The sequence below is a fragment of the Malaclemys terrapin genome, chromosome 6 (genome assembly GCF_027887155.1).
Source record: "Malaclemys terrapin pileata isolate rMalTer1 chromosome 6, rMalTer1.hap1, whole genome shotgun sequence".
NCBI lineage: Eukaryota > Metazoa > Chordata > Testudines > Emydidae > Malaclemys > Malaclemys terrapin.
Genome location: NC_071510.1, coordinates 54,302,597 through 54,330,381, shown reverse-complemented (window position 1 = coordinate 54,330,381; position 27,785 = coordinate 54,302,597). Strand labels below are relative to the sequence as shown.

The 27,785-nt window shown below is 39.8% G+C and overlaps 1 protein-coding gene across 1 annotated transcript in view; it reads right to left on the bottom strand.

Annotated features, from left to right (window-relative positions):
• FBN2 (fibrillin 2) overlaps window positions 1–27,785 on the bottom strand; it is a 268,195-nt gene that overhangs the window by 16,164 nt on the left and 224,246 nt on the right. The window contains exons 49-62 of the mRNA XM_054032264.1: window positions 23,874–23,999; window positions 22,464–22,616; window positions 21,924–21,989; window positions 21,457–21,582; window positions 21,208–21,327; window positions 19,879–20,001; window positions 19,156–19,287; window positions 16,584–16,709; window positions 10,961–11,167; window positions 9,207–9,332; window positions 8,461–8,583; window positions 5,391–5,507; window positions 4,594–4,722; window positions 841–960 (exon numbers count right to left, since the gene is read on the bottom strand). Coding sequence (XP_053888239.1) covers window positions 841–960; window positions 4,594–4,722; window positions 5,391–5,507; window positions 8,461–8,583; window positions 9,207–9,332; window positions 10,961–11,167; window positions 16,584–16,709; window positions 19,156–19,287; window positions 19,879–20,001; window positions 21,208–21,327; window positions 21,457–21,582; window positions 21,924–21,989; window positions 22,464–22,616; window positions 23,874–23,999 — 1,794 coding nt within the window. The remainder of the gene's footprint in view (window positions 1–840; window positions 961–4,593; window positions 4,723–5,390; window positions 5,508–8,460; window positions 8,584–9,206; window positions 9,333–10,960; window positions 11,168–16,583; window positions 16,710–19,155; window positions 19,288–19,878; window positions 20,002–21,207; window positions 21,328–21,456; window positions 21,583–21,923; window positions 21,990–22,463; window positions 22,617–23,873; window positions 24,000–27,785) is intronic.

Here is a 27,785-nt window from a genome sequence, read left to right as displayed (position 1 = left end):
TACAGGATGGTTTTTAAAAAAAAGCACAGAGAGGGGTGACATTTGTACTCATTTCTGTCAGATTGCTATAGAATTTACATTAAGCCATACTGCTTTCATCCATCCATTCCAGATAGGATTTTTACATAAGGAAAAATCTCTTGCTCATTATAAACCTTGGGATCGATTTAGAAGTAAAGTTATATTCTTATGATGTTATGTAATTTCATCCTTCCCCACTTTTAAAAAACAGTTTTTCTCCCAAAAATATTATTGAGTAGGCACTGCTGACCTTACATTTGATCATCTTTCCTTCCCTTCTTGCCCTTAAAAGATATATGGATCACATCATCTATTTGTTTTTGTATTTGAAAAACGTGGTGTTCTATTATGTTTTTATTGTATTCTTGCTAATTGTGTTTTACAGAATCCTGAGTGCGTGGGGGAGAAATCCTTATAGTTAACCTTTCTGTCTTTATTTAATTTCATTTGCTTCTATTGCTGCTGTATATATCAACTGAAAGGTTTGTACATTTGTGGTTATCTGTGTCTATTAAGTCAATAGCTGTAAAGCGCTAAAGTACTAACTATATCTTAGCAAGGGCTTTACAGGCCTTCCGTGGAAATCATCTTGAATTTCTATGTCTTTTCCTCCCATTGCAAGGCAGTAGCAGTCAGCTGACATGATTATATGTAACTATACCCCTTTCAACTTCATAAGTCAGAGAAGGGCTACACAAGTTTAATGAAGTGAAGTAGGTACCGCTGAACCTAAAAGATGTTCATAGGGTTTCTGAAAATCGGAGCATTTTGTTATTGTTATGTAACTTCTGGACTACTGCATCAAAAGATTATTCTTACCAACACACTGATTCCACTGATAATGTTGAATGTACCCTTGTGGGCACCCACATCTGTAGCCACCCAGAATGTTCTGGCAGCCATGTTGGCACCTATGGTTTCCATCACATTCATTCACATCTGCCAAAAAAAAAAAAAAAACCCAACAAAATGTGGAAGAAGAGATGGTTGCACAAACTGCCGACAAGTAAGCAAACCAACCCCCCCACCACCACACGCAACTTACTTCAATAACTGTAATTAAAGGACCATACTTTATCCATAGAAGATTCTTCACCCAAGCTTGATGCTGCAGCCGTAATTTGGCTCCTTACACACACTAGTAAGTTCAGATGAAGCTTATGGAAATATTTGCTTTAGTAAGAGTTGCAAGACTGGGCCCATACACGGTAACTGCACATGGTGTATTTGGTGAATATTGGATACATGCATAGGTCCTGACCCTGCAAAGTGCTGAGTGTTTCCTGGGAGGCCGGTGTTCAGACCTACCAGGACTGGGTTCTATAGGGCACAATCCCCATGTTTTCTTGACGATTTGTTACTTCAGTAACTATGTTTCTTAAGATAATTATTACATCCATTAAGTGTGATTATCAAGTTATTTAATTGCTGAATAAACTATCCAGCGACTTGAAAAACATTGAATGCGCATAGGACAAACTGCAGGGTTTTCAATGTGCCATGGAGTCCAGGAACTCAATACAATTTTGAGAAGTGCTTACATGATTTAGGAATCTAAGTCCCATTATTCAAAAGTTAGTCAGGCACATAGGCTCATAAGTCACTTGGGTGGTTTTTGGAAATTTTACTCTTATGACCATTGTTTGCATCTGCGGTGCAAATCCAGATTTATTTATTTATTTATTTATTGCAGCTTTCATTAGAAGCTTCTTGCCTATGTTCCAATATGCTCTCTGAATTGAAAACAAAGCCTTTGAACATAGTAATGCATCTGTGATGTTTTGCTTCAATAGAGGGGAACCTAAGAATGGCAGTTGTGAGGGAAGTGTGCAGGAATTTGCAGGACTGCTATGCAGACTTCCACAAACGCTGCAGAACTCTTAAACTATAGCACAATAATTGTAGATCTAGAATCATTAAATAATATTATCAGAACTTTCTCCAGAATTGGGACAAGACTTTTCTAGACTGCCAGTCACAAGAGGGATTCTAAGGGTACATCTACACTACAGGGGGGAGTCGATTTAAGATACGCAAATTCAGCTACGTGAATAGCGTAGCTGAATTCGACGTATCGCAGCCAACTTACCCCGCTGTGAGGACGGTGGCAAAATCGACTTCTGCGGCTTCCTGTCGACGGCGCTTACTCCCACCTCCACTGGTGGAGTAAGAGCGTCGATTCGGGGATCGATTGTCGCGTCCCGACGGGACGTGATAAATCGATCCCCGAGAGGTCGATTTCTACCCGCCGATTCAGGCGGGTAGTGTAGACCTAGCCTTAGTTTTTCATTATGTTTTTTGGAACATCCATGTCCATTTAAATTTCTAAGTTTAAAGTAGAAATCTTTGGGCATACATCTAGTTTCCAATAACTAGCTTTGCAAGGACTTTTGCTGTTGTTGCTAGTTTGAAAGGCACTTAGAAATACAAACATGTAAGATAAGGACAGAGGTGGTCTAATTTGTCTACCTATACCCAGTAAGGAAAGCCAAATTAAAAGGTTCCCGGGCTATGTGCGAAGAAAAGTGAAGGGAACGGCCATAAGGGAAAAGAGAAGGCAAGAAACCACTTCCGTATGGAATTCTCCTATTTTAAAAAAAAATGTGTATTCATTAAAAGTTTCACCTAACAGCAAGTTGTAAGCAGCCTAACAAATGTCAGGGAAAGCATACTGTGTTCACTAGAATATCAAACTCCCAACTAGATTTCTGTGTCTTGTCATTAGAAATGTAATTTACTACACGTGATCTCCAAAAATTTGAGGCAGACTTGCAGCACTTAAAACTCAAATATTTTGTGATGATTGAACTGCAGTCTTCTTTAATTACTCTAGCTTTTGTGTATTTACCTTGTAATTGTGTAGTATTTACGCTGTAAAACCCCCACACTTGTGTAAATAAATGGCTAGCATCATATTCACTATGAGCAAAAAAGAGCACTTGCATGACATTTATCTTGTAGAAAAAAAGGGGTGAAACATTAGTTTAGAACACCTTAACATGTTTATGTAAGACTCTGACTCTTCCTATTCTGGACATTTATAAACAGTGACTGGAAAACACTTTTCATCATATTCTAAAAAATTTTATTGTCGCACATTTCAAGCTAAAACCCTACCCCAGGGGCCATGCATATTCCAAGATTCCTGTGGAAAAGTGCTTCAAAATCCCAACTTTCATATAAAATAGAATGTTTCTAGTGCTTATCATTGTGAAGATTATAATCTGTTCAATTTTTTCAGATTAACGGATGCAATGGTGCTTGCAGAGAGCCTAAAATAATAGCGATGGAATTTGGCATTTTTCCAAGACGCCAGAGAGTTCAGCATGTCTGCCGTGGAACTTTTCACTTTGCTGTTTTGTGCTGCCCTGTTGGGATCTGGCTGCAGCTGCTACCTATGCTCTAATTTTCCTACAAAGGAACTGGTTTTCAGTTCGAGCTTGTCAGGAAATTGTTTTCCCACTTGGAATTGGGATGGCAAGTTGAAATACCATATTTTTGTGAACAGAAAATTGGAAAAAATGTTGGTTTGGGTCAACTGAAACTTTGTTTGAATTTAAATCAGTTACAAAAATTACTCTAATTTGTGTAAATTTTGTCTTGAAACAGAAAACAGAAAATTTTCCATTTAAAAATGTCAAAATGTGGTGTTTTGACAATTTCCAAACTGAACATTTGTTTGAGTTGCGAAATTGAAACCAAAATGTCCCTGTTAAATATTTTCACTGCTCCATGGAGCCAGACCTGGAGTCCAGCTGCTCCCAGGAGTGTAGGCAAGCAGTTAGGCTGCCTGAAAAAAAATGTGCAGTAACAAAGGAAATAAATTGCTCCCCACTTCCTTGGTGCACATGGGAAGAGGGCCTGGGAAGCTGGTTCTGAGCAGGGCAGCGATTGATCCAATGGGAGTCTATTTAACGCGTCTAGTCTAGATGCGATAAATTGACCGCTGAACGCTCTCCCGGCGACTCCAGTACTCCACCAGAGTGAGAGGCGCATGCGGAGTCGACGGGGGAGTGTCAGTAGTCGACTCACCACAGTGAGTAGATAGATCTAAGTACGTTATTCACGTAGCTCAAGTTGTGTAAAATACTCTTCATTCCTGCCCACCCCCCCAGTGTAGACCAGACCTTAGCTTTAGAAATAATAGTCATACGTGTCTTTTTTGAGTATTTTCAGTGATGAGATAGACTGGGTGTGTTTGCAGGTTGGCGGGGGGGGGGCAGGAATGAAGGGTATTTTATGGAGATAGTATGCATTACTGTTGCAATAGAATGTGGGGGCTACAGCTAGTGCCTGTTGTTCTGCAGAGTACTCAGCGTTCTGCTTATGATACTACCTGCAAATTGAACTGTGAGTATGTACAACAAAAGAGTAGGCTAAGCAAATTGTCAATACAAATTTTCTGAACTACAATCCTGTTTTTTTTTTTTTTTTCCATATGTCTACTCTAAGGCTAACGGCCTGATGCTACTACTCATGCAAATACTCCATTTGACCTCAGTATGACTACTCAAGTAAGAAAGAACTGCAGATTTCTGCCTTAGCAGAGAAGGTATAGCCTTCAAAATTTACCTTCACAGTTTAATCCAGTAGAATCCAGAGAGAAGCCTCTCTGACACTCACAGCTGAAACTTCCAGGAGTGTTTTGACAGATTCCTTTTGATCCACAAAGTGATGGCTGTGAACCACACTCATTGTTATCTAGAAAAAAATGCAGTGATTAAAAAAAAAATGTATACAGGTACAGGAGGAGAAAGAAAGTACATAAGGGATGGGGTTAAGAGGTTACACATACAGAGTAGTTTGCACCTACTAAACTTGCAAGTCTAATTACTTAATTTGCAGATTTAGAGCCATAAGTACTTAAATATTTGTGCTTGTACTGTGATTCAGTCTCTGGTGCAAAATACAGGTACAGACTGGGTGAGGAAAAAGGAGGATGGTCTTTTGAACATTTGGCCCACTGTACACTACAGATGAGGATGGCTGTAATTGGTAAGACATATCTGCAATGTTTTTTAGAAGACATCTGTAGCTATCAAGGGAAAGAAAAATATCTTTAATCTGTTTTTGATTGCTTTTTTTTAAGTCAGATTTTAATATTTTACCTCTGTCTCTATGTGGTTACATTTAGAAACTACCTTCAAATAGTCACTACAAAAATGCTTATTGTAGTTGAGCTTCAGATATTTTTGCTTTTCATAATTATTTGCCTTTTTGAACTACTGAGAAATAAAATACTCTCCATCTGTGTATTCATATTAAATCTGTGGTACAAAATAAATCTATCAAAAGGCTCATATTAAGTATTGCCCTTGTTTTTATAACAAAGAAAAATGTACGAAAACTTTGTGTTGAAGTGTTCTTACCAATACAAGCAGTATGATGTTGAGTGAAGCCTGGTGGACATTTACATGTGAAGCCCCCAAGAGTGTTGACACAGAGGAACTGGCAGTTGTGTTGTTTGGTTTGACATTCGTCAAGATCTGAAAGTAGCAGATTTATCTTAGTAAGACTCAGTGAAAAAGATTTAACCATATTTGTTCTCTTTAAAAAGATCATTTGAAAGTACTTCCTTTTTAACTTAATAATTTTTTTATCACTTGAAGCTTAAATCTGTATTCATCAGGGAAGTACATGCTGGAGCAAGTTAAATAGTGTTATCCCTGATTCTCTACTCTTATTTACACTAGCATAAAAATTGGTGTTAATACAACTTGAAGTTAACAAAGTTACACACGTAGAACTAGTGTAATGGAGTGGCAAATCAGGCCTCTTAGCCACTGTAGTGAGGCCGAGTGGTAGAGTGAGGGACGATTACATTCCCTTTGGATGGTGGAGCCTAGATCGCCCCCACCCCCCCACCCACCCGGAAGTATAAAAGGCAGGCCTTGCAGCACAGTTGGGGCAGAGCCTGTGGAGGAGGAGGACGCTCCACCCGTTCCGCTGCGGCCCTGAGGGGAACCTATGCCTGCCTGTTCCTGATCCCCAGAAGCCGACGAGGACTGTCCCAGAGTGCCTGCTGCCGTGTACATGGAGGAGCCAGAGGAGGCCTTGAGGCTACAGGTACAAACCCCGGGGAGGCAGGAAGTGGCTCAGGGACAGCCACGGAGCAGCCAGCTGCAGAGCCAGGCATGGCTCCGTCAGCGTGTTGCGGCTGCATCCCCGCCGATGCAGGGGCAGCCAATCCTGCCTCTGCCAGGGCCCTGGGCTGGGACGCGGTGGAGTAGGGTGGGCCTGCGTCCCCCTGCCACCCCACCCTGGGGTGGCTGACTCCCTACACTATGCAGGAAAGCTCTAACCCTGAGGAAGGAGCCTCCCTTACCGGCTCACCCCCATAGGCAGTTTGCTGGCTGCCTGAGCTCTGCCCAGACCCAAGCCATAGACTGATAGACTCTGTTTAAGGGCTGACAGCTTGAGCCATCCAAACTCAGGCTATAGCCTGACAGTGACTAGTGATTGCCCAGCCCTATTGTGGCTCTTGACTGTCCTGCAGACTCTGGTCCTGGCCAGACAGGACCAACCTGAGTGGCCTCCCTCCGAGTGGGAGAGCGAGGGACCATTACAGCCACTCATTTTCTGACCATTGTGCACCTAAAGTAAATTAGCATTCGCTTCCTACTGCAGTTGGAATTGGTGCAAGGCTTTTTCTGAGTCATTCTACCGTTTTTTTTTTTAAATCCAAGTTATACCTGTTTTATACCGAGTTGAATGCCGAATTCCTGAAAGTTGTATGCCACTTATACCTGACATGCAACATATACCACCTTCTATATCACCACTGACTTTGGACCAGAGATTTCCCTGGGAGCTGCAGCTGTTATATCACTTCTTGGAGTTGAGGGTATTTATTAGGGCTGTCAATTAACCACAATTGAACATTTTTAATCACACTGTTAAACAATAGAATACCAGATGAAATGTATTAAATATTTTGGATGTTTTTCTACATTTTCATATATATTGTATTCTGTGTTTGTAATTGAAATCAAACTATAAAGTATTATTATTATTCTAAATATTTGCACTGTAAAAATGATAAAAGAAATAGTATTTTTCAATTCACCTCATACAAGTACTGTAGTGCAATCTCTTTGTCGTGAAAGTGAAATTTACAAATGTAGATTTTTTTGTTTGTTACATAACTGCACTCAAAAACAAAACAATGTTAAACTTCAGAGCCTACAAGTCCACTCAGTCCTACTTCTTGTTCAGCCAATCGCTAAGACAAACAAGTTTGTTTACATTTACAGGAGATAATGGTGCCCTCTTCTTATTTACAATGTCACTAGGAAGTGAGAACAGGCATTTGCATGGCACGTTGGTAGCTGGCATTGCAAGGTCTTTACGTGCCAGATATGCTAAACATTCATATGCTCCTTCATGCTTCCATGCTGATGATGCTCGTTAAAAAAAATGCATTAATTAAATTTGTGACTGAACTCCTTGGGGGAGAATTGTATGTGCCCTGCTCTGTTTTAGCTGCATTCTACCATATATTTCATGTTATAGCGGTCTCAGATGATGACCCAGCACATGTTGTTCATTTTAAGGACACTTTGACAAAACGCAAAGAAGGTACCAGTGTGACATTTCTAAAGATAGCTACAGCACTTGACCCAAGGTTTAAGAATCTGAAGTGCCTTCCAAAATCTGAGAGGGATGGGGAGTGGAGCATGCTTTCAGAAGTCTTAAAAGAGCAACACTCTGATGGAGAAACTACAGAACATGAACCACCAAAAAAGAAAATCAACCTTTTGCTGGTGGCATCTGACTCAGATAATGAAAATGCATCAGTCTGCACTGCTTTGGATTGTTATCGAGCAGAACCAATCATCAGCATGGAGGCATGTCCCTTAGAATGGCGCATGAAGGGACATATGAATCTTTAGCGCATCTGGCACATAAATATCTTGCAACACTGGCTACAACAGTGCCATGAGAATGCCTGTTCTCACTTTCAGATGACATTGTAAACTAGAAATGGACAGCATTATCTTCTGCAAATGTAAACAAACTTGTTTGAGCAATTGGCTGAACAAAAAGTATGACTGAGTGGACTTGTAGGCTCTAGAGTTCTTTACGTTGTTTTATTTTTGAATGCTGTTATTTTTGTACATAATTCTACATCTGTAAGTTCAACTTTCACGAGAAAGAGATTGCACTACAGTACTTGTATTCGGTGAATTGAAAAATACTATTTTGTTTTTTACAATGCACATATATAAATACAAAGTGAGCAGTGTACACTTCGTATTCTGTGTTGTAATTGAAATCCATATATTTGAAAAAGTAGAAAACATCCAAAAATATTTAAATAACTGGTATTCTATTATTGCTTAACAGTGTGATTTAATAGCGATTAATTTTTTTAATCGCTTGACAGCCCTAGTATTTATAAAGTAGCCATTGCTAGATGTAACTGACAACTTTCTTCACCTTTACATGTCTTTCCATCCTCTTGCAGGATGTAGCCACGGGGACATGAGCACTGGTAGCTTCCTTCTGAGTTCTTGCAGATAAAGTTGCATGGTTTTGGAGACTGGGAGCATTCATCAAGATCTAAGTAGGAGAATCAGTAATTAGTAAAAATATTCAGTTACTTACAAGGATGCTACTGAACAGCTGCACAAATCTCTAATTTTTCCAAATTATTTTTATATTCTTTCCATGCTTCCGAATTGTCCTTTTCTTTACAGATGCAAGCTACCAATGAAATAACCTGAGGGGGTGGATAACTGAAGCAACAGTGCATTCGCTTAGAGGATCAGCTAGAATAGTGAAACTAATTTCTAAAGACAAAGCCTCTTACTTTATGATCCCTTTAGTCTTAATTAATGGTAACTTCTGACATGTCCTTTGGAGCAATTAATTATTAGCCTCTACCTGCCAAAAGCTTATTCTCCAAACCATGATTTGTCTTGTTAGTGGCCAGTTCAGTGGTATCTCATTCATGTTGTTGCTGAAATACCACTAGGTTAGTTGGACTGTAATATCCTAAATCAGGTCTCAGAGCTCCCCAAAACTAAATGTGAAGACAAAACTGTATTTTGTGAAGAGAGATAATTTTTGTATTCTGAGGCTTTAAAGAATTTACCTGGGAATTTCACTATGAAAATAAACATTTCATTTAAAAAAAAGTCTTGGATTTGCAAAAATATTAAGCATTACAGTGATAACCTTACCCACACAGGATGTCCCACTTATTTCAGTGGTGTAGCCAACTTTACAAAAGCATCTGAAGGAACCCATTGTGTTGATGCACTGGCCATTTCTACACAGATTTGGCATGACCTTACATTCATCAATATCTGGAGAGGAAATATAAACATGTCACCTTTTTAAAATATGATAAGCAGAAGCTCATTAGTATCACATTTGAATGTGGCATCTACAGTCTAATTGAATCTAGAAACATCTAATTTTTAAAACCAAGCTCATTACCCTCCCCCCCCCTTTTTTCTTTTAATTCTCTCACTTGCCTTTTTTGAGAGCTGATAAAATGATCTTGTTCTCAGTGATAAACTCCAGTTTGCTGACCCTGATGGAATTACAGGACATTGAAACAGTACTGGGTGTATACAGATTCCTTTTTTACCCTAATATTCTACAAACTTTCCCACCACCATGCTTCTACTACAAACGCGTATTCCTTACTTTGTCGTTAGAGATGGGCCCAATCCAATCACCCTCCATATTTTTGTTAAATTCTGTTCTACATCTGGATCTGAACTCTGTAACTTGTCCAACCTAATTCTCTTGCTGATGTGCTGAGAAACCAAGCTCCAGTTTTACGAACTTAATTTACACAATGTTTATATTTAATAGAAGTGGATTTTCTTTAGATTGGTTTGACTTTCTTTTAACAATCATAAGAATTAAAAACACATGTTTATGATTTCTTTGTAGAAATACGCAGATCATACAATGAAACTATTGTGTAGCTACAGGTTTCAGCTGTTGATGCCTTTTGGCTCATGTATATATGTTTTGTAGCATGCAACAGCTTCTAGATCAGAGGTGGCCAATAATTTTCTCAGGGGGGCCACTCCACGAATTTCGGTAAGTTGTCATGGGCCGCACATTTCTACTATATTAATGGAGGAGGTGCGGGGTCCGGGAGGGAGTTTGGGTGCAGGAGGGGGCTCTAGGCTGGTGCAAAGTGCTGGGTGCAGGAGAGGGTGAGGGGTATGCGCTTTGGGAGGGAGTTTGGTGCAGGAGGTTGGGGTATGGGAGGGGGTGCGAGGTACAGGCTCAGGCCAGTGGCTGCAGCCGGCACCTATCTGCGCACCCTTTGGGGGGAGGGAGAGCAGGTCTCCGTGCGCTGCCTGCACCCGCAAGCACAACCTCCAGTTTCTGGCCAATAGGAACTGTGAGGATGGTGCTGGGGGCGGGGGCAGCACATGGAGCCGTCTCCTTCCCCCTCCCAGGGGTGTGCAGAGACATGCTAGCAGCAGCCCGCTGCTGCCGGGAGTGGCGTGGGGCTATGGCAGGCAGGCAGCCTGCCTGAGCGTCCCGCTGTGCCACAGGACTTTTAGCGGCCTGGATTCGGAGATCGCAAGGGGGAAGAGAAGGCCAGACAGAAATGTTAGATGGGCCAGATCCGGGCCGCAGGACATATTTTGCCCACCCCTGTTCTAGACAGGTTTTAGCCTTTCAGTTTTAGTCATCGTCTCCTGTTTTAGGACTCAATCCTTGCTTATATGAATATTCCCACAGCAGGCACTAGGTAAGGATTTGTAGGTGCTGCCCATTGAAAAGCATATGAAATAAACTATTGGATGTATAGAAAATACCAAGCCGAGCAATTCTGCAGTAAACTTCAGAAATGCTGGTAACTTCAGCTAAACATCTGAGATTTAACAAAGCATGGTACTTTCTGTGTTATCTTTGTCTATTTCCTCTCCTCTACCTCTTTACCTGCTCTTCCCACAATTACCTCTTCCATCTGTTGTATATCCTGGTCCATGTGGACAGAGTTTCTTATATTGGGTGGTTCCTGGCAGTGGACAAAGCTCACACTGGTTACCCCAGCCTCGCCCTCCATCACAGCAGCACTCTGACTTGGTGACAAGGTTACGGCTACTGGAAGCCATCTGGCACATTGTCTGTAAAACTTCAGCAAAGCAGAATCCTTGGCGGTTATCTGAAAGGAGAGTGGAGGGGCCAAGAAAGGATGTGAGCTGGATGTGTATTAAACAGGAAGTCTCACTGATACTATTATGGTCCATTATTGTTACATATAAATGCTTTTAAAAGTGAACTAGAAAAAAACTGCGGTGACCCCAGATTTATGTGCTGAGTGACTCTTATAGCAACCAGTCTTTGGGAAGCATTTAGCATATTAATATGGTTTATCTTACCTTACTCTACAAATACTTTGATAATCTACTGCTCTTAAAGGGTTGCTAGGACTCCCAAGTGAGTCAGTGGTTACATGAGACCTGGTATCCGTTATGTCTCAGAATAATACATCCTGGAGCATCCCCCAGTGAACCTGGCAGAGCAGCCTACTTGTGTGAATGATAAAATAAACCAGCAAAACTTAAGTGTAAACATGGCCTTAGCATGCTAAATATCCCCCAATTAGCATATTTTTTTTAAACAGAGGATACCGACACTAGTAATAGGTCCAGTATCATCTGCCTGATTTGTTAGTTAAAATGGACTGGATTGCCTCATTGCAGGTTATTCTCTGAAAGTAGCTCTTTCACTGGTAAAATTTTTCCTTTCAACGTAAAAATCAGCTGTATTTTACTAAAAGTGATACACCATAGATCATATTCATTCCTGGATTTTCACTGGCTTGTGGAAGCATAGTATCTCCATCCTACACCTATGCAGTGTAAGAAAATCCATCAGGAGGGATGTTGAGGAAGCAGAGCAAATTTTAACTTGTTCTCTGCTGGGAACCCCCAAAAGACACAGGGCTAAACTGATTCAGATGAGTGGTTCCTGCTGGTGCGGCACTACTCACATCTTTTATATTTGTTCTGTTAGATACTGTGAGGGAGGACAGGTGACAGCAAATTGCCTGATCGTCCTCTGTGCAAAGCTACTGAGGAATAGAATCAGCAGGTACAAAGAGCTAAACTTACATTTCCCTGCATAAGTTAGGGTTTTTTTAGGTATGCCTTTATTGTTCCACTTAATTTGAACCACCAGCTAAAATTACACCATGATATTAAATGGTCTCCTCATTAAAAATATAACCTGTATTGCAGCAACTTTAGAGAGATTAACAAGATCCAATTTGGTTGGAAGAGAATTATTTTCTGTAAACACAGTGTATCTGTTTATTAACAGATGTTCCTGACTTAAAGCTTTCACATTTCACCGTTTTAAAAAGGAAGCTACAAATCTTTATTAAGGAAATTAGGTAACTAATTGTGATATCCCAGCATACATCATGTGGTGACGTCATAGCTACCATGAAATATTGCTAGAATGTGGACCTGAATAATGGAGCAGCAGATTTTTAGTGTGGGGAATAGTTTGAAATGTAAAGTATTTATATATTTTATTGAATATTACTTCAGTCCTTTAGGGAATTACTTTATAGCCTTTACCTAATGGCCACTTATGCATCCATTGTTTAAGGCAGTAAGGATTTTTTAATCACTTTATGAAAACTGATTTTAATAATTGTAGATATACAGAAATTTTTTCCAGAAACCTGTAAATGACTTATGAGCCTAACTACTGATGGGTTTCAATGGGATTTAGGCTCCTCAGTCATTTAGGTGCTTTTGAAAATTTTTACCCATGGTCATCTAATTAAATTTACCAAAGACAAGCAATCATTGCCCTGTTCCCTCCCGCCCCCTAATTTTATTAGTCCACATTTAGCTATCTTGAAATCTATTGGATTTCAATCAGTTCAAAATACTGTACAGAAGGCAATAAAGTCAAGTGCAGTTACACTGATTAAAGCCTCTGGCTATCAATTTTAATTCTGCTTATGCTTAACTAATTTAAATATCAGTAAAACTTTACACCTGTGACTGAGTTTTCCTACTGTGGAGCCATACTTTGAAAATGTCAACATGATTCACTTCTATATACTAACTAAGAAATAGCTGAAGTCAACTAAATAGGTATATTATGCAAGAAATGTTGAAAGCTAGAGCTCATTGAGTACATGCTGACCTGGAGTTCATACAAAGCTTTGATTCATACGTAAGCTAAATGGAACTCTGCCACAAGACTGCACAATCTGATCAGCAAATGTATTGGGCTTTAATTCTAAAGAAATACCCAGCACAATGCATTGCAGTGATACCTTGACCCTAAAAGCACTGAAGGGAAACAGCACCAAGCAAACTTCCCCAAAATGTAATTTTTGAAAATATCTGTTCATATATTTAGTTCAAAAGAGCAGTGTATTTCCTTGGGATTGATGTTGGGCTGGGATTAATAGCCTGAGCCATCCTCGTTCCGTTTGGTCACTAATCTTCAGAAGTGCCCTGCACCTTGAATGTTACTACTCTTTTATGGAATCAACACTCTGTTGATAACAATTTACATGAGAACTGGTTATACAGTAAGTAGGAAAAAATATCACAATCCTTTTTTAATGCAAAAATTCCGTTAAATATACTTTCACTTTCACTTGTTGGCATTGTAACATGTTTTTACAATGTACTGTATTACCATGAATATTGCTCCAGAGTAGATCTTGCAGCTGCACTTCATTTGATAATAAAAGAACAACCAGAAAACAATTACACAGTGCAGAGTGCCAGAATATACTGAATCAGCATGTAATAGTAACTACAAAATCTTTTTCCTAACTTTTTGTAAAATCTGTTATTTTGGATTCATAATTGGTCACCTAGGTGGGAGATTAAATGCACCCTGCCTCACCTGCAGGACTTGATTCTGGCACTGCAGCTTCAGATGCCGCTCCTGTTTTAAGAAAGATCTGCTGGCTTCTGTGTTTAGGCTTGCGTAACACTAGCTGCCAAGACAGAAATCATCAGCTCTTCTGGCTGATGATCCGTCCATGGTTCTCTTGTAGAAAGCATATCCTGGCAAGGGCTTCCCTCATCTGGTGGTTTTTCTTGGCTCTGACTAGCTAGCCATCCAAGCAGAGATGCACATAGGCCTTCCTTTTTCTAGTCTGCTACCAGCAACATCATTTTAATGCCAGGTTGAATGGGAGCGCCTGATACTGATAATGTTGTGAACCATAGGGATTGCTGGTCTGATGTGTTGGGTTTCGAGCAAAGGTCTCCATATTCTCAATGCAAATTTCAAGTACTTATGGTAATTGGATGCAAATTTAGTGACAGAGGGCTAGTGTCACAAAGGGGTTTAGGCACCTGCTACTTTAGGTGCCCAAATCCAAAAGTCAGATGGCGGGGGGATTAACAATCTAACCCTATAGGCTCCTGAAGTCCCTAGGCATTGTTTCCACTGATAGACACCTCAAGTGCCTACATTTCTGCTGTTGGGCATGCACAAAACCACCTGAGTCCTGACACCTAGTGCCTCATTCACGCCTAAGCCCCAGTGGGAGTCACAAACTAGGCATTCCCCTGCCTACCTAATCCTCAAGGCTTGATCCAGTAGGCATGCGGGGGAGGGAGGATGTTCCTGTAAATATTTAAATATTCATTGGCGTAGGGAGCTGAACCCAGGTCTTCCCCCATCTCAGGTGAGTGCCCTAACAGGAGAGATTGAGAAGAGACTCATCCCAGAGTATCCTATAGTGATGGCACTCTTCTGGGAGGTGGGGTACCTGGGATCCAAGCCCTTCTCCACACCATGTAGGTCTCTAACATTCTGGTGAGTGTCCTATCCATTGGCAATAATTGACTAAAAGCACCACCACATACCCTCCTCTTCCTCAGGCACCTACGCCAGGTCAGCCCTAAATCCAGGTGAGAGTTTACAGCTGAAATTCCCAACTGGAGGGAGGCACCACCTGTTTAAGCATCTAACTCTCTTTGAGAGGCAGGCTACATCCCTCTCATCAGCATATCATATTGGTTAGTTAATGGGGGTCCCTGCTCTAACTTTTCCAATGCGCAGTGTAGACCGCCTGGGTGCCTAAGTGAGAGTGGCAGATTCCAGTGGGCCTCAGGGTGCCTAAAAGTCAGATGTTGCAGCACCTAGTCTTAGTCCCCTTCGTAGCTAGCCTGAAAACTTCCTGTGTAGGATGGGGAAGCAGGGATATCAGTCCACCTGTTGAACCAGTCATGATGCTGATGGTGGTTGTGTCGATGCTGAAGATCTGCTTGTAGGTTCAGAACAGGGATTTAAATTATCACTGCAACTACATTTGGATGAAGATGTTTCCCTTGAAAATATTTCACAAGCAGGATCATGAAACCCAGTTTCATTCAGTGGCACATTTACTCTTGAAGAAACTGATTTCCTGCATTTTTTGGGAGAAGCATAAATCCTAATGTCTCAACAATTCTTACAGTTGTAGTTTGCTTTAGAAGAATTATTTTGTTTCATCACTTCAGTTCATTCAATTGCTTCCCCCCCCCCACTTCTTAAAATGTTAAGCATTTTGAATCAGATAAATTGATACACTGATGTCACCAAAATATTAAACAATAACCAGTTGTTTGCTCTGTTGAATGGTAGCTTTTGTGTTTACTAATTAAAATGAGAAACCCCTTTGTGAATTCAACACTATGAAGACTGGAAAAAACCAAGATATTATCAGATGCCCTGCTATCTTCCAGAAGTTACTAACAAACTAAGCCCTGCTGGACAGTTAACAACTCTAGTCACTCTCCTTTCTTCAGCATGCAGTAACAGCTTCATCAACCACTCCTGCCTCTCTCCCAAGTTATCAGTGACTGCATTCATTTGCCTTCCTCTTCAGGTTATTAGACTATCCTAAAATTGTTTCCAGGTAGGCACAAGATCCTTCAAGTTGGTATTAGCTCCCTTTTAACTGTTTAGAATTTATTTAAAATGTTAATTTACAGACTGAAATTAGAGCCTATGTCATATAGAATTTTGCCAGTAACATTTCCTGTTCTTACTTTAAATGTTCATACTATAATAATCTCCATTTCGGAAAAACAGTGAGTTAGGAAAAAATTAATCAAAATAGTTACTGAAAAGTAATGATTTGTATTTATTTTTTACACACAACTGTACAGTATAACAGATCTAACATTCGAATTCTGTAGCAGCAGTATCTGGCTCATAAATGGAATAATTAGAAATATTTTGCTCTTAATGTGAGATTTGTTATTTAACATTAGCATTAGCCTCGCTTACTCTATATGCTTTTTTCCTTCAGCATGAAACCACCATTTTTCCTGGCTATGTTAATTATCATTTTTTTCCCCAGAAATAAAATAAATCATTGTTTTCTCTTTGAAAACTCAATTTATCTTAATCCTGAAAAACAGATCAAGGATTGTGATTTAATCTATTGTACAGCCAGGAGACATGTGAAGTACTCAGGGTCTGCATTATTGGTAGAAATCTTAGCAAGCAGCAAGCATAAAATATTTTTTATTTAAATATTATTGCACAGAGTTTATACTTTTTCATGTAATGGGAAATGTATGCCAAGGAAATCAACTTACCAAGGCACTCAGTGCCTGATGGGCTTGACTGGAATCCTTCATTACATTCACACCTGTAGCTTCCAATAATGTTCACACAGCGACCATTTTCACAGATACCTGGCTTGGTACGGCATTCATTTTCATCTTTACAAAAATATCACACATATACACACAATAAATGTGATTTAAAACTTATATGAATTGACAGACTAAAAACTGTCAGTTATTTACTCAGCAGGCAAAGAAAATTCAAACATTTTGGTAACTAATATATTTGTATGCTGTGGCCAAAAGACAGCTGAGTAAGCCTCCAAAAGCTGATGTTCACTCTTCTGTTGAGAACTCAGCACACATGTGCTTTGAAGAAGGTATGGAAAAATATAGCAACTTAGAAAGATGAAACCTTGTCAATTTCCTACCAATTATGGTAAGTTTTAAATGAATCATGGCATAAGCTCACTGCACTACAACTTTGTCCAGCAATTAGCATTAAAATGAAATTTTATACACTAATGAAGTCATTCAAAATAAAATAGTGTGAGCCATTAAGAAACAGAAAATCAATAGTTAAAGAGTATGTCACATGACCACGATTCTATAAAGTGTGCCTGTTCAGGAAGGGCACCTAAACACATGCTTAAGTCCCACTGAAGTCAGTAAGAACTAAGTATGCTTAGGTGCTTTCCTAAAATAGGGTTTATAATCCCAAAGTGTCTGCTCCTTATTTTTCCCATATTAGCTTGCAAAAAACAAATTGATACAGTAATTTCCATAGGTGCTTAAAAGAACAACACTGGAAGGTTTGCCTGCTCAGGACAAAAACAGAGGTAGGTTTGAATCCCACAGCTATCTCTCGCGTAAAGGCACAATTCTTGATTTCTTACTAGCAAATAGACTGATATACTTTATGATTAAAGAAGACTGTTTTCCTTGAATGCACAATAAAATAATAATTCTGTAAGGAGAGATTTTACTCTGCTGCTGAGGGAAGATTATTACTGTTCTCTTGAACACATTCACCAGGATGTCTGTTGAAGAGAACTAAAGATTTTTTTTTTTTTCAACTTGGAGATGAATTCCAGTACTTTTTGTCAATACAGAAAGCTTCAGAATGGGCAATGGATTTGTGACATTGCAAGGGAAAAATTCTGATTCCAGACACAGCAGCACTTGGCAAGATCTATCCATTTTTCCCTCTAAACAAATTACAGTAATGGTCAAGGGAAGCTGTTTGCCTATTCATCTTAAGATGAGAGAATTATTCTGAATTTTGGTGGTTTTTAATTTCTATGAATTCTTTGCTGCTGATGGCTGGAGTAAAATGTTCATATTTTGCTCTAGATCGTTACCCCTTAACTCTGAAAAAGCTGGATACGTACATATAATTTGTCTACTATTAATACAGTCTTTTGCAAATATATCATTTATTTACCTACAATAATTCTACTTTTATTATTCATATTTAAAGAACAATCAAGAGAGATACCTTTTGGCTAGCTAATTAAGGCTTTAATGGGTAGTCTCAGTAATTTTAAGACTTAATTCTTACAACCCTGTGCACCGAAAGCAAAGGTAGGCCACACAGAAAAAGAAACAAATATAGACCTAAGGCCCTAACTGTTATTTATGATAAGTAGTCCTGAGTTCACTGGGACTTCTTGTGTAAGAATTACTGACTGTAAAGATTAGAGAATCAAGCCCTAAAACAAGAAAAGACTGGATGGAACGGGGTTAGAGTAGACTTGTCAAGTGGAAAGTTCAAGAGACCTTGTGTCTCCATCCCCATGAACAGATGTTTGGGTATATGTAGCTGAGCACAGATGCAATGTTGTGTTTTTGTCCCTACAAAATATTGCAGATGCAATTCTGAGGAGTTGTGCCTCTAATTACTTTATCTAAACCCACAGTCAAGTAGCAAAGGGTGTAATTAATTAGCACCTAGCTGCCATTTATGATTTTGGCGGTCTCCCTGTTAGCCTACAATTCAATAATTCATCATTTTAGGAGCGGGTTTGGAGGGGTAAAATTGTGCAAAAAATTAGCCCTTTAATGTTTCAATGCAGAAAACAACCAAGTCACAAAGGGATAATAATATCGCTTAGGGAGTTGGCTTTTTCCAAAAGATAACTGAAGTTGGCTCAAAATCAGAGTAACAACTTTATAGCAATACTTCAGTGTCAAGCAGTACAACACAGAGTAAATTTTCTGTATCTCTTTGTATTTAAAAATTCCCACCCTTTCAGTGATCTTGGACTGCTTGAGAGAAATAAGTCTCTGGTTATCTCAATTACTTTTCAAAGAGGTATATAATTCTGACACCTAACCAAAGAATGCTCTGAGTAGACGCTCCCTGGGTACATAAACCCGGTTTATGCAAATCTGGACTTATGGAAAAGGTTCCGTAAGTTCTGTAAGCTTCCCCCTCCCACCTCCGTAATTTTTGGGTATACGTTCCTGACTTACACAAGGCGTTCCGGAACAGAACGCTTGCATAAGTCGGGGACCATCTGTAGTTATTTTCCAAATGTACTTGTATATTAATTTTTCATTTTAATATTGGAGCAATATATGAAGTGTTCCCAAGCCTTACCCATGCAGCCTTCTCCATCAGGTCTACGGGTCATTCCAGGAGGGCAGATACACATGAAGGTGCCAATCAAATTTTTGCACATCATGCCTCTTGATTCACAATCATGAAGACCTTCAGCACATTCATCCAGGTCTGAAAAAAAATGTAGTATGTGTTGTATTTCAAATAACAAAGACCTAGCATGAATGCTTTCTTGTAGGTTCAGTTGTAGAAGACAACTAGTATTTGTTGTTCAGAAAATATCATTTTTATTTTTCTTCTTAACCACAAACTGTTTTTATTAAGAGTAAATTAGGTGACAGGCTACTTGGGGAGGATTGAGGGGGCATGTGAGCTCTGCAATTAATCAAAAGCCTGAGAGCCACTCCTAATTTGTATAAAATTAAGCAAATAGCAGTAACCTCCATCTTTAACATTGTTACAGTATAACCCACAGAGAGGACATGCTCCAGCATGAAATGCTCCATCTTGATCCAAGTTTTTGTGGCAAGTGGACAACAAGGCCCACCAGGTGATATTCTGTCTTGGACACAATGCTGAGTGTATCAATTTGGTACATCATATGGTAGGTCCTGTTGCAACATTTTATTAAAAAGGCTGGATACAGGATGCACTGAAAAAAAAACTTTTGACTGTACTTTGATTATTACTGGGTAACAGGCATGGGGAAAAAATTACATTTCAATAGCCATTACTTTCTAAAACTTTTTTTAAGTTAATTACCTTTGCACATCTTTTGGTCTTCTCTCAGTTCATAGCCAACTGGACAGGTGCATTCATAGAAACCGTAAGTGTTGATGCACCGAAAAGCACACAGCAAAGGGTTCTGCGCACACTCATTTATGTCTGAGTAGTAAGGAAAAGGGAGAATGAATGCTATGTTCCAGTTTAATTGTAATAGCACCACTAGAACTTTCTTTATACCCACATTTTCTGTGTTACCATCTAAAAAGTGTTAGAAATCCTGGGAATTTTTTTGTGTATTTCTGAAGCAGCATAAACAAGAAATAAATATATCCTCATACATATTGACTTTTATAACATACACTTCTAAAGTCACCTTTAAGGTTAGAGTTGCAGGTGTTTTGTATTTTGGTTTGGTTTGTGATTTTACTACCTGACACTATTTACAATAGACAGTCTTGCATTTCCCAAGCTTTTGAAAGCTGAGTTCCTATTCAGGAAAATAAACTAATCATGCCCTCCTTCAAACCCACCATATATTGTTAAAGGCCTATCCAAAATGAATAGATCTTCATAATATGATCCTCTCTCTGCTTTCTTACATGTTTTGTTGAGCAGTGAAATAGTTAATGTTGACAATTAAAGTATTATTAGTGGCATTTGACTTAACACCCAATGAAATGAATGGGGCATGTCACACTCCAAAGCTATTGTGTCAGGTTCTCTTCAAACTCAGGCAAACACTTTTGAACCAACTACACTCTGGTACCATTTTCAAGGTTTTCTTTACACCCCTTATTTGTAACAGCTAGACCCTTATTTTCAAATGAAAGCTGAGACGCTGGAGAACAGTTGAGTAGCCTATCCATGTCCCTTCTCTCCCTCCATCGCTGGAGGCCACACCCTAAGATTTGGGAAAAAACTAACAAGCAGCATATTTGACTATTAAAATAAACGTACTTATCTGCACTCACATGCCACGTTAATGGCCATTACAATGTATTGATAAGGAAATTTAAGATGTTCAGTTATTCTTAGAAACACTTCTCTCAGGCAACATATTTCTCTAGAGCTGGGTGAGGAGAAAACTTTTCCTTCAAAAGGAATGTTAGCAGGGTTACACTGCACCACACACTAGCTAGTCATGAAAAGTACTATTTTTGCAACATTTACTTTTACACAGCTCATTTCAGAACCCTAAGCTTTATTTTTCATTGCCGTATTTCAAGAGGAGAGATTCCTTTTAACTTATAACTTTGACTTTGTAATAAAAACCCAATGTATACCACCTCGATAGTGTGATGGTAAATAAAATATTTTAAATATAAGAGACAAAGAGGAGGTAAAAAGGCGGAAATCATAATTTACCTTCACAATTCATCATTGGGCCTGGCTCAAATCCTTCATGACAGTTACATTCAAAACTACCAATCACATTAGTGCATGTGCCATTTCCACATGGATTGCCAATCGAACATTCATCAGTATCTAGGATGAAATAAGTAAAACACAAACTTAAGAGAACTGGGACACAGGCTAAGGGGTATTTTAAGTTTATGAACTTTAAGCATTGCTATCCTTGCAATACAGTTTGCCTAATGTAGAATCAGAACTTACCCACACAGTGCACTCCAGTGTAATCTAAGTTGTATCCCATGGGGCACTCACAGCGGAATGATCCATCAGTGTTGATACAATGACCATTTGAACAAATGCCTGGGCTCTCAAGACATTCATTGACATCTGAAAAATAGAAAGCCACGTAAACTGCAATCTTTCAGCTCTCAAACTTCACTGTTTTTTATATTAAATATTACGTTTCTAATAAAAAGCAGGAAATGACCAAAAAGTAAACATCTTGTTCTATGTGTCTTGGGCCAAAATATAACTATGCAGTTTCAAAAATAGAATATATCTTGTAAGCTTTCTCAGTGTCCCAAAACTTCTGTCACACTTGAAAACAAAACAAAAACCACAAAATAAAAAAAAGCTTTACCAGAAAGAATAAAACAGCATTACCCAATGGCGCCTCGCTTAACTGGGAATTAAAGATTTTCTAAGTGGTGTCAGAAATAAAACAATACCTTCCCGTGTATCATCAATCCCAGGGATAGTTCCATGGCCATAGGGACACAAATCCTGGAAAGCAACTGTAGAGGAACATTTTAAACAATTATAAACAAACAAGGATGAAAGTGATAACACCATTAAGGCAGCTGAATTTAATTAACACCCATGAAAGAGTGAGTTTTGGATAGATATTCCCACCATATTTTCCCCGTTATTGAGTTGTATTTTTCCCTTCTTGCTAGTTTCAACTGCAACAACCTTTACTAGTAATAAGCCTGAGTAATCGTGTCAGAGCCTATAGAGCAGCTTTCTTAGCACATAATCATTTAATGTGTCCCCCTCAGTTTTAGTGTAAACCAAATAGTAGGGTAACAAAACATGCCAGTGACGCTTTTGTGTTTCTGGGCACTAACCCACATTTTGCCTTTCTCCCTACTACTGCGGGAGGCTAATTTACTGCTGTGCAGAGGCACTATTTTGCCTTCACATTTCAGTCTTTTCCTACACTTTTCCTTCAGTCTTTTCCTACACTTATTATAAACCACGATGCATACCTTCTTCTTCCTTGGGGCAGAGCTCACAAGGATCACCCCATCCCTCTCCTGGCATCTTACTGCAGCAACATTTTGCCTTGGTGGTGTTGAAAGCCTTTGGGACAGAGCATTTCCCATTTTCAAAGTTAGTGAAACAGAAGCTCTGCCGGGTATCTAGAAAAGTGAGAACAAACAAACAAACAAAAAGCAACAGTAATAAGCTAGGTAAGTAAAAAACCCACACATACTATATGACAGGCTCCTACCTGATCAGAGAAAAATGTAGCTGAAAATAACAGGGATAATTCTAGGCCTGAGTTTTCCCCATTATATTAGGGAATACATCTCCCACCCAGACAACAGGATACCAACCCAGTTATGCACAACTGCTGTCTGCTGCATTCAGTGTTGAAGTGAGGACTGCAGCTGTGCCACTGTAGCACTTCAATGTAGACACTATCTACACTGAGGGAAGGGATTTTCCCATTGGCGTAGGTAATCTACCTCCTTGAGAGGCAGTAGCTAGGGTCAATGGAAGAATTCTTCCATAGACCTAGCACTATCTACAGTGGGGGTTAGGTTGGCTTAACTACACCCTTCAGAGATGTGGATTTTTCACACCCTTGAGCAACATCGCTGGGTCAACCTAATGTTTTAGTGTAGACCAGGCCTAAGACTTTTTTGCACATTATTCACCCTCTGCAGGACAGCAGGGATCATCATTACACAGGTAAAAAATACTTCCACTCCTGCCTTTACAAATGACAGCTCCACATAGCCCCAGACTCTGCCAGCCCAGGGAACAAGGAACTGAGCTCACGACGCAAATGCAGTTTTCCTACAAGTAAAGAAGTATTTTTGGAGTATAAAAAGAAAAGGATTTCTTGCAATATTTTGAGGCAAGTTTCCTGTCATGCCTAGCATTTGCTGGATGCAGCAGAGCACGGTGCTATCAGGAAGCTGGTTACAGCTCCATGATTATCTGCCCTAGTCCAGTGCTAGTTCCAGCAGGACTGTACACCATCTTGGCAGAGGTGAATGGCATCCCAGTGCCAGGGGCTGTAGAGAGAAAGGTGTAGAAGCTCATAACCTGTGGCACAAAGGGAGCACATCTGGGCAGGGAATCCACCCTTAAAAGAACCAATGGATTTAGTTTTATAAAAAGGATTAAAGGGAACTGTGACTGTTGGTCGTATTGCTAAGTTGTACTAGAAGGTAAGAGATTTATTGTCTTCTGTAGAGCATGGTGCACCATGTGACAAACATTTATTTTGCTGGGAGAACCTAATCAACTTATTTTTAACATCATAAACTTGTAATAAGAGCATGACATGGCAACAATCCTGACAACCTGTGAGACATTACTACATAGTCCCCACTCTTCTTGCAAAGTTTGTTAACTACTGCTGTCAGTTTAACCCTGCATATTACCAAAACACCTTCGTCCATTGTCAGACAGCACAAAGCCTATGGGACAGGTGCATTGAAAGCCTCCTGGAGTATTAGTGCAGGAGCCAAAGAGACAGATGTTGGGGTCTTCATTGCACTCATCAATATCTGCAAAATAATAGGAGAAAAGATTCATCATTAGCCCACCTGGCATAAATTTTATGTATTTCTTTGATATCTGAAAGAAGATTTGACTTCAGCCACACTCAGTATTCTGTTCAAGCAGCAAAACAGACACAAAAAAGCTCCCCCTTCTTTCCTTTTTAAAATAGCGATTGAAATGTGTAATTTTCCTCTTGTTTATTGGTTTTCATTATCCTGTACAGTTCTAACAGTGTCTGTTTTTAGTCTTCTGAATCTGTATCTTTCCTGTGCCATCAGACGTCACTTTGGGCACATCTTATTGTCTTATTCATACTATAAATGTTAAATGTTTTCAAACCACAATGGGAGCAGATATTTTAGGACCAGGGGAAAAAAGATTCTTCGTAAACATGAAACAGCCAAAGAAGAGTTTAAAAAAGGTGGGTTTTTTTTTTCAAGTTCTGAGTGAGTCTAAACCTGAAACTAAATTCTAAATGTTCTCGCCTGACTTCAGAAAGAATGGAGCCCCCATGGCACATGCACACATTAATATTTACGAATGTTTTCTGCAGCCACTGTTGATTTGTAGTATATACAAATGTTTCTTTTAAACACTTGACTTTCAATCACTTATTTAAAAAAACACAGCTAGGTATGTTTAAACATGTGGGATTTAAACATAGCATAAGTTAAACAAAGAAAAATAAAGGAATCTTTACTCTACTACAAATACTTTTTAAGTTCTAGTTATGAAGTAAGATACGAACAGAGGAGAAGCAAACAGAGGGAGTTTGCCTGAGAGTTCACCTAGGGGGTGAGCCCACACAGGATTTTGCCTTTCAGGCTTGTGCGAGCAATAAATACATCTGAAGAGGCTCTTGATACATTACAAGGTAGGAAATATAGATAGTGAGGTTGGCTGTTGAGATCATCATGGGATGTGCCAAGTTCTCCTGGACAATAGAAGTGACTTTTTCTGTACAAAGTGCAATCTGGTCTCCATATTGGAAAAAAGGTTAGAGTAAAAAAGACCCATGTAATAACCCTGCATTTCATCTAAGAAAATGACGACTTCCTGGATAGATGTCAGGATTTGGTACTGCGGGCACAGCATGCCAAAGAATCGGAGACGACAGCACAGGGGGGACTGAAGAACAAGAAAGAAATTTGGCAGCATATTCCTCCAGAAGAAGAAAAAGAGGAGAACCAGTATACCCCCAATGCAGATAGAGGTAAGCTACCCCCAATGCAGATAGCAGTAAGCAACCACTTTCAGGCTCTCTGCACAGGTACTACTGCTGAGAATGCCTTGGTAGGGTCATCTGGGGGAAAGGATCAGAAGGAGACCCCCGTTGACTGGAAGGCGTGGAATGCATTGTCCTAAGGATCGGGGGTTCCACGACCCCCACTTCCAAGAGGAGGAGAAGGGTGGTGATGGTTGGGGATTCTCTCCTAAGGGGGACAGAATCATCCATCTGCCGTCCGGACCAGGAATCCCGAGAAGCGGGCTGCTTGCCTGGAGTTAGAATTCAGGATGTGACTGCTAGTCTGCAAAGACTCATCAAGCCCTCAGACTACTACCCCTTCGTACTTATCCATGTTGGCACCAATGATGGTGCCAAGAATGACCTTGAGCGGATCACTGAAGACTACATGGCTCTGGAAAGAAGGATGAAAGAGTTTGGGGAACAAGTGGTGTTCTTGTCCATCCTCCCTATTGAAGGAAAAGGCCTAGGCAAGGACCATCTAATTGCGGAAGTAAATGTGTGTCAGGTGGTGTTGGTGAGTGGGTTTTGGCTTCTTTGATAATGAGCTGATGTTCCAGGAAAGAGGATTACTATGCTGGGCTGGGCTCCATCTATCAAGTACTGGGAAGAGCATCTTTGGACGTGGTCTGGTTAACCTGATAAGGAGAGCTTTAAGCTAGGTCCTATGGGAGATGGTGACAAAAATCCAGCCAATGCACATCTAGGCTCAAGTAATGAAGACAAGGGGAAGGGACTAACTTGCATGATCTAAAAAATAAAAAGGAGTCATATAAAAAATGGAAACTAGGACAAATTACAAAGGATGAATATAGGCAAACAACACAGGAATGCAGGGGCAAGATTAGAAAGGCAAAGGCACCAAATGAGCTCAAACTGGCTACGGGAATAAAGGGAAACAAGAAGACTTTTTATCAATACATTAGAAGTAGGAGGAAGACCAAGGACCGGGTAGGCCCATTGCTCAGTGAGGAGGGAGATACAGTAACAGGAAACTTGGAAATGACAGAGATGCTTAATGACTTCTTTGTTTCGGTCTTCACCGAGAAGTCTGAAGGAATTACTAACTTAGTGAATGCTAATGGGAAGGGCGTAGGTTTAGAAGATAAAATAAAAAAAGAACAAGTTAAAAATCACTTAGAAAAGTTAGATGCTTGCAAGTCAGCAGACCCTGATGAAATGCATCCTAGAACACTCAAGGAGCTAATAGAGGAGGTATCTGAGCCTCTAGCTATTATTTTTGGAAAATCATGGGAGACAGGAGAGATTCCAGAAGACTGGAAAAGGGCAAATATAGTGCCTATCTATAAAAAGGGAATAAAAACGACCCAGGAAACTACAGAACAGTTAGTTTAATTTGTGTGCCAGGGAAGATAATGGAGTAAAGTAATTAAGGAAATCATCTGCAAACACTTGGAAAGTGGTAAGGTGCTAGGGAATAGCCAGCATGGATTTGTAAAGAACAAATCATGTCTAACCAATCTGATAGCTTTCTTTGATAGGATAATGAGTCTTGTGGATAAGGGAGAAGCGGTGGATGTGGTATACCTAGACTTTAGTAAGACATTTGATATGGTCTCACATGATATTCTTATCGATAAACTAGGCAAATACAACTTAGATGGGGCTACTATAAGGTGGGTGCATAACTGGCTGGATAACCATACTCAGAGAGTAGTTATTAATGGTTCCCAATCCTGCTGGAAAGGTATAACGAGTGGGGTTCCGCAGGGGTCTGTTTTGGGACCGGCTCTGTTCAATATCTTCATCAACGACTTAGATATTGGCATAGAAAGTACGCTTATTAAGTTTGCAGATGATACCAAACTGGGAGGGATTGCAACTGTTTTGGAGGATAGAGTCATAATTCAAAATGATCTGGACTAATTGGAGAAATGGACAGAGGTAAACAGGATGAAGTTTAACAAAGACAAATGCAAAGTGCTCCACTTAGGAATCAACAATCAGTTTTACACATACAGAATGGGAAGAGACTGTCTAGGAAGGAGTACGGCAGAAAGGCATCTAGGGGTTATAGTGGACCACAAGCTAAGTATGAGTCAACAGTGTGATGCTGTTGCAAAAAAAGCAAACATGATTCTGGGATGCATTAACAGGTGTGTTGTGAGCAAGACATGAGAAGTCATTCTTCCACTCTATTCTGCGCTGGTTAGGCCTCAACTGAAGTATTGTGTCCAGTTCTGGGCACCGCATTTCAAGAGAGCTGTGGAGAAATTGGAGAGGGTCCAGAGAAGAGCAACAAGAATGATTAAGAACATGACCTATGAAGGAAGGCTGAAAGAATTGGGTTTGTTTAGTTTGGAAAAGAGAAGAGTGAGAGGGGACATGATAGCAGTTTTCAGGTATATAAAAGGGTGTCATAAGGAGGAGGGAGAAAACGTGTTCACCTTAGCCTCTAAGGATAGAACAAGAAGCCATGGGCTTAAACTGCAGCAAGGGAGATTTAGGTTGGACATTAGGAAAAAGTTCCTAACTGTCAGGGTGGTTAAACACTGGAATAAACTGCCTAGGGAGGTTGTGGAAT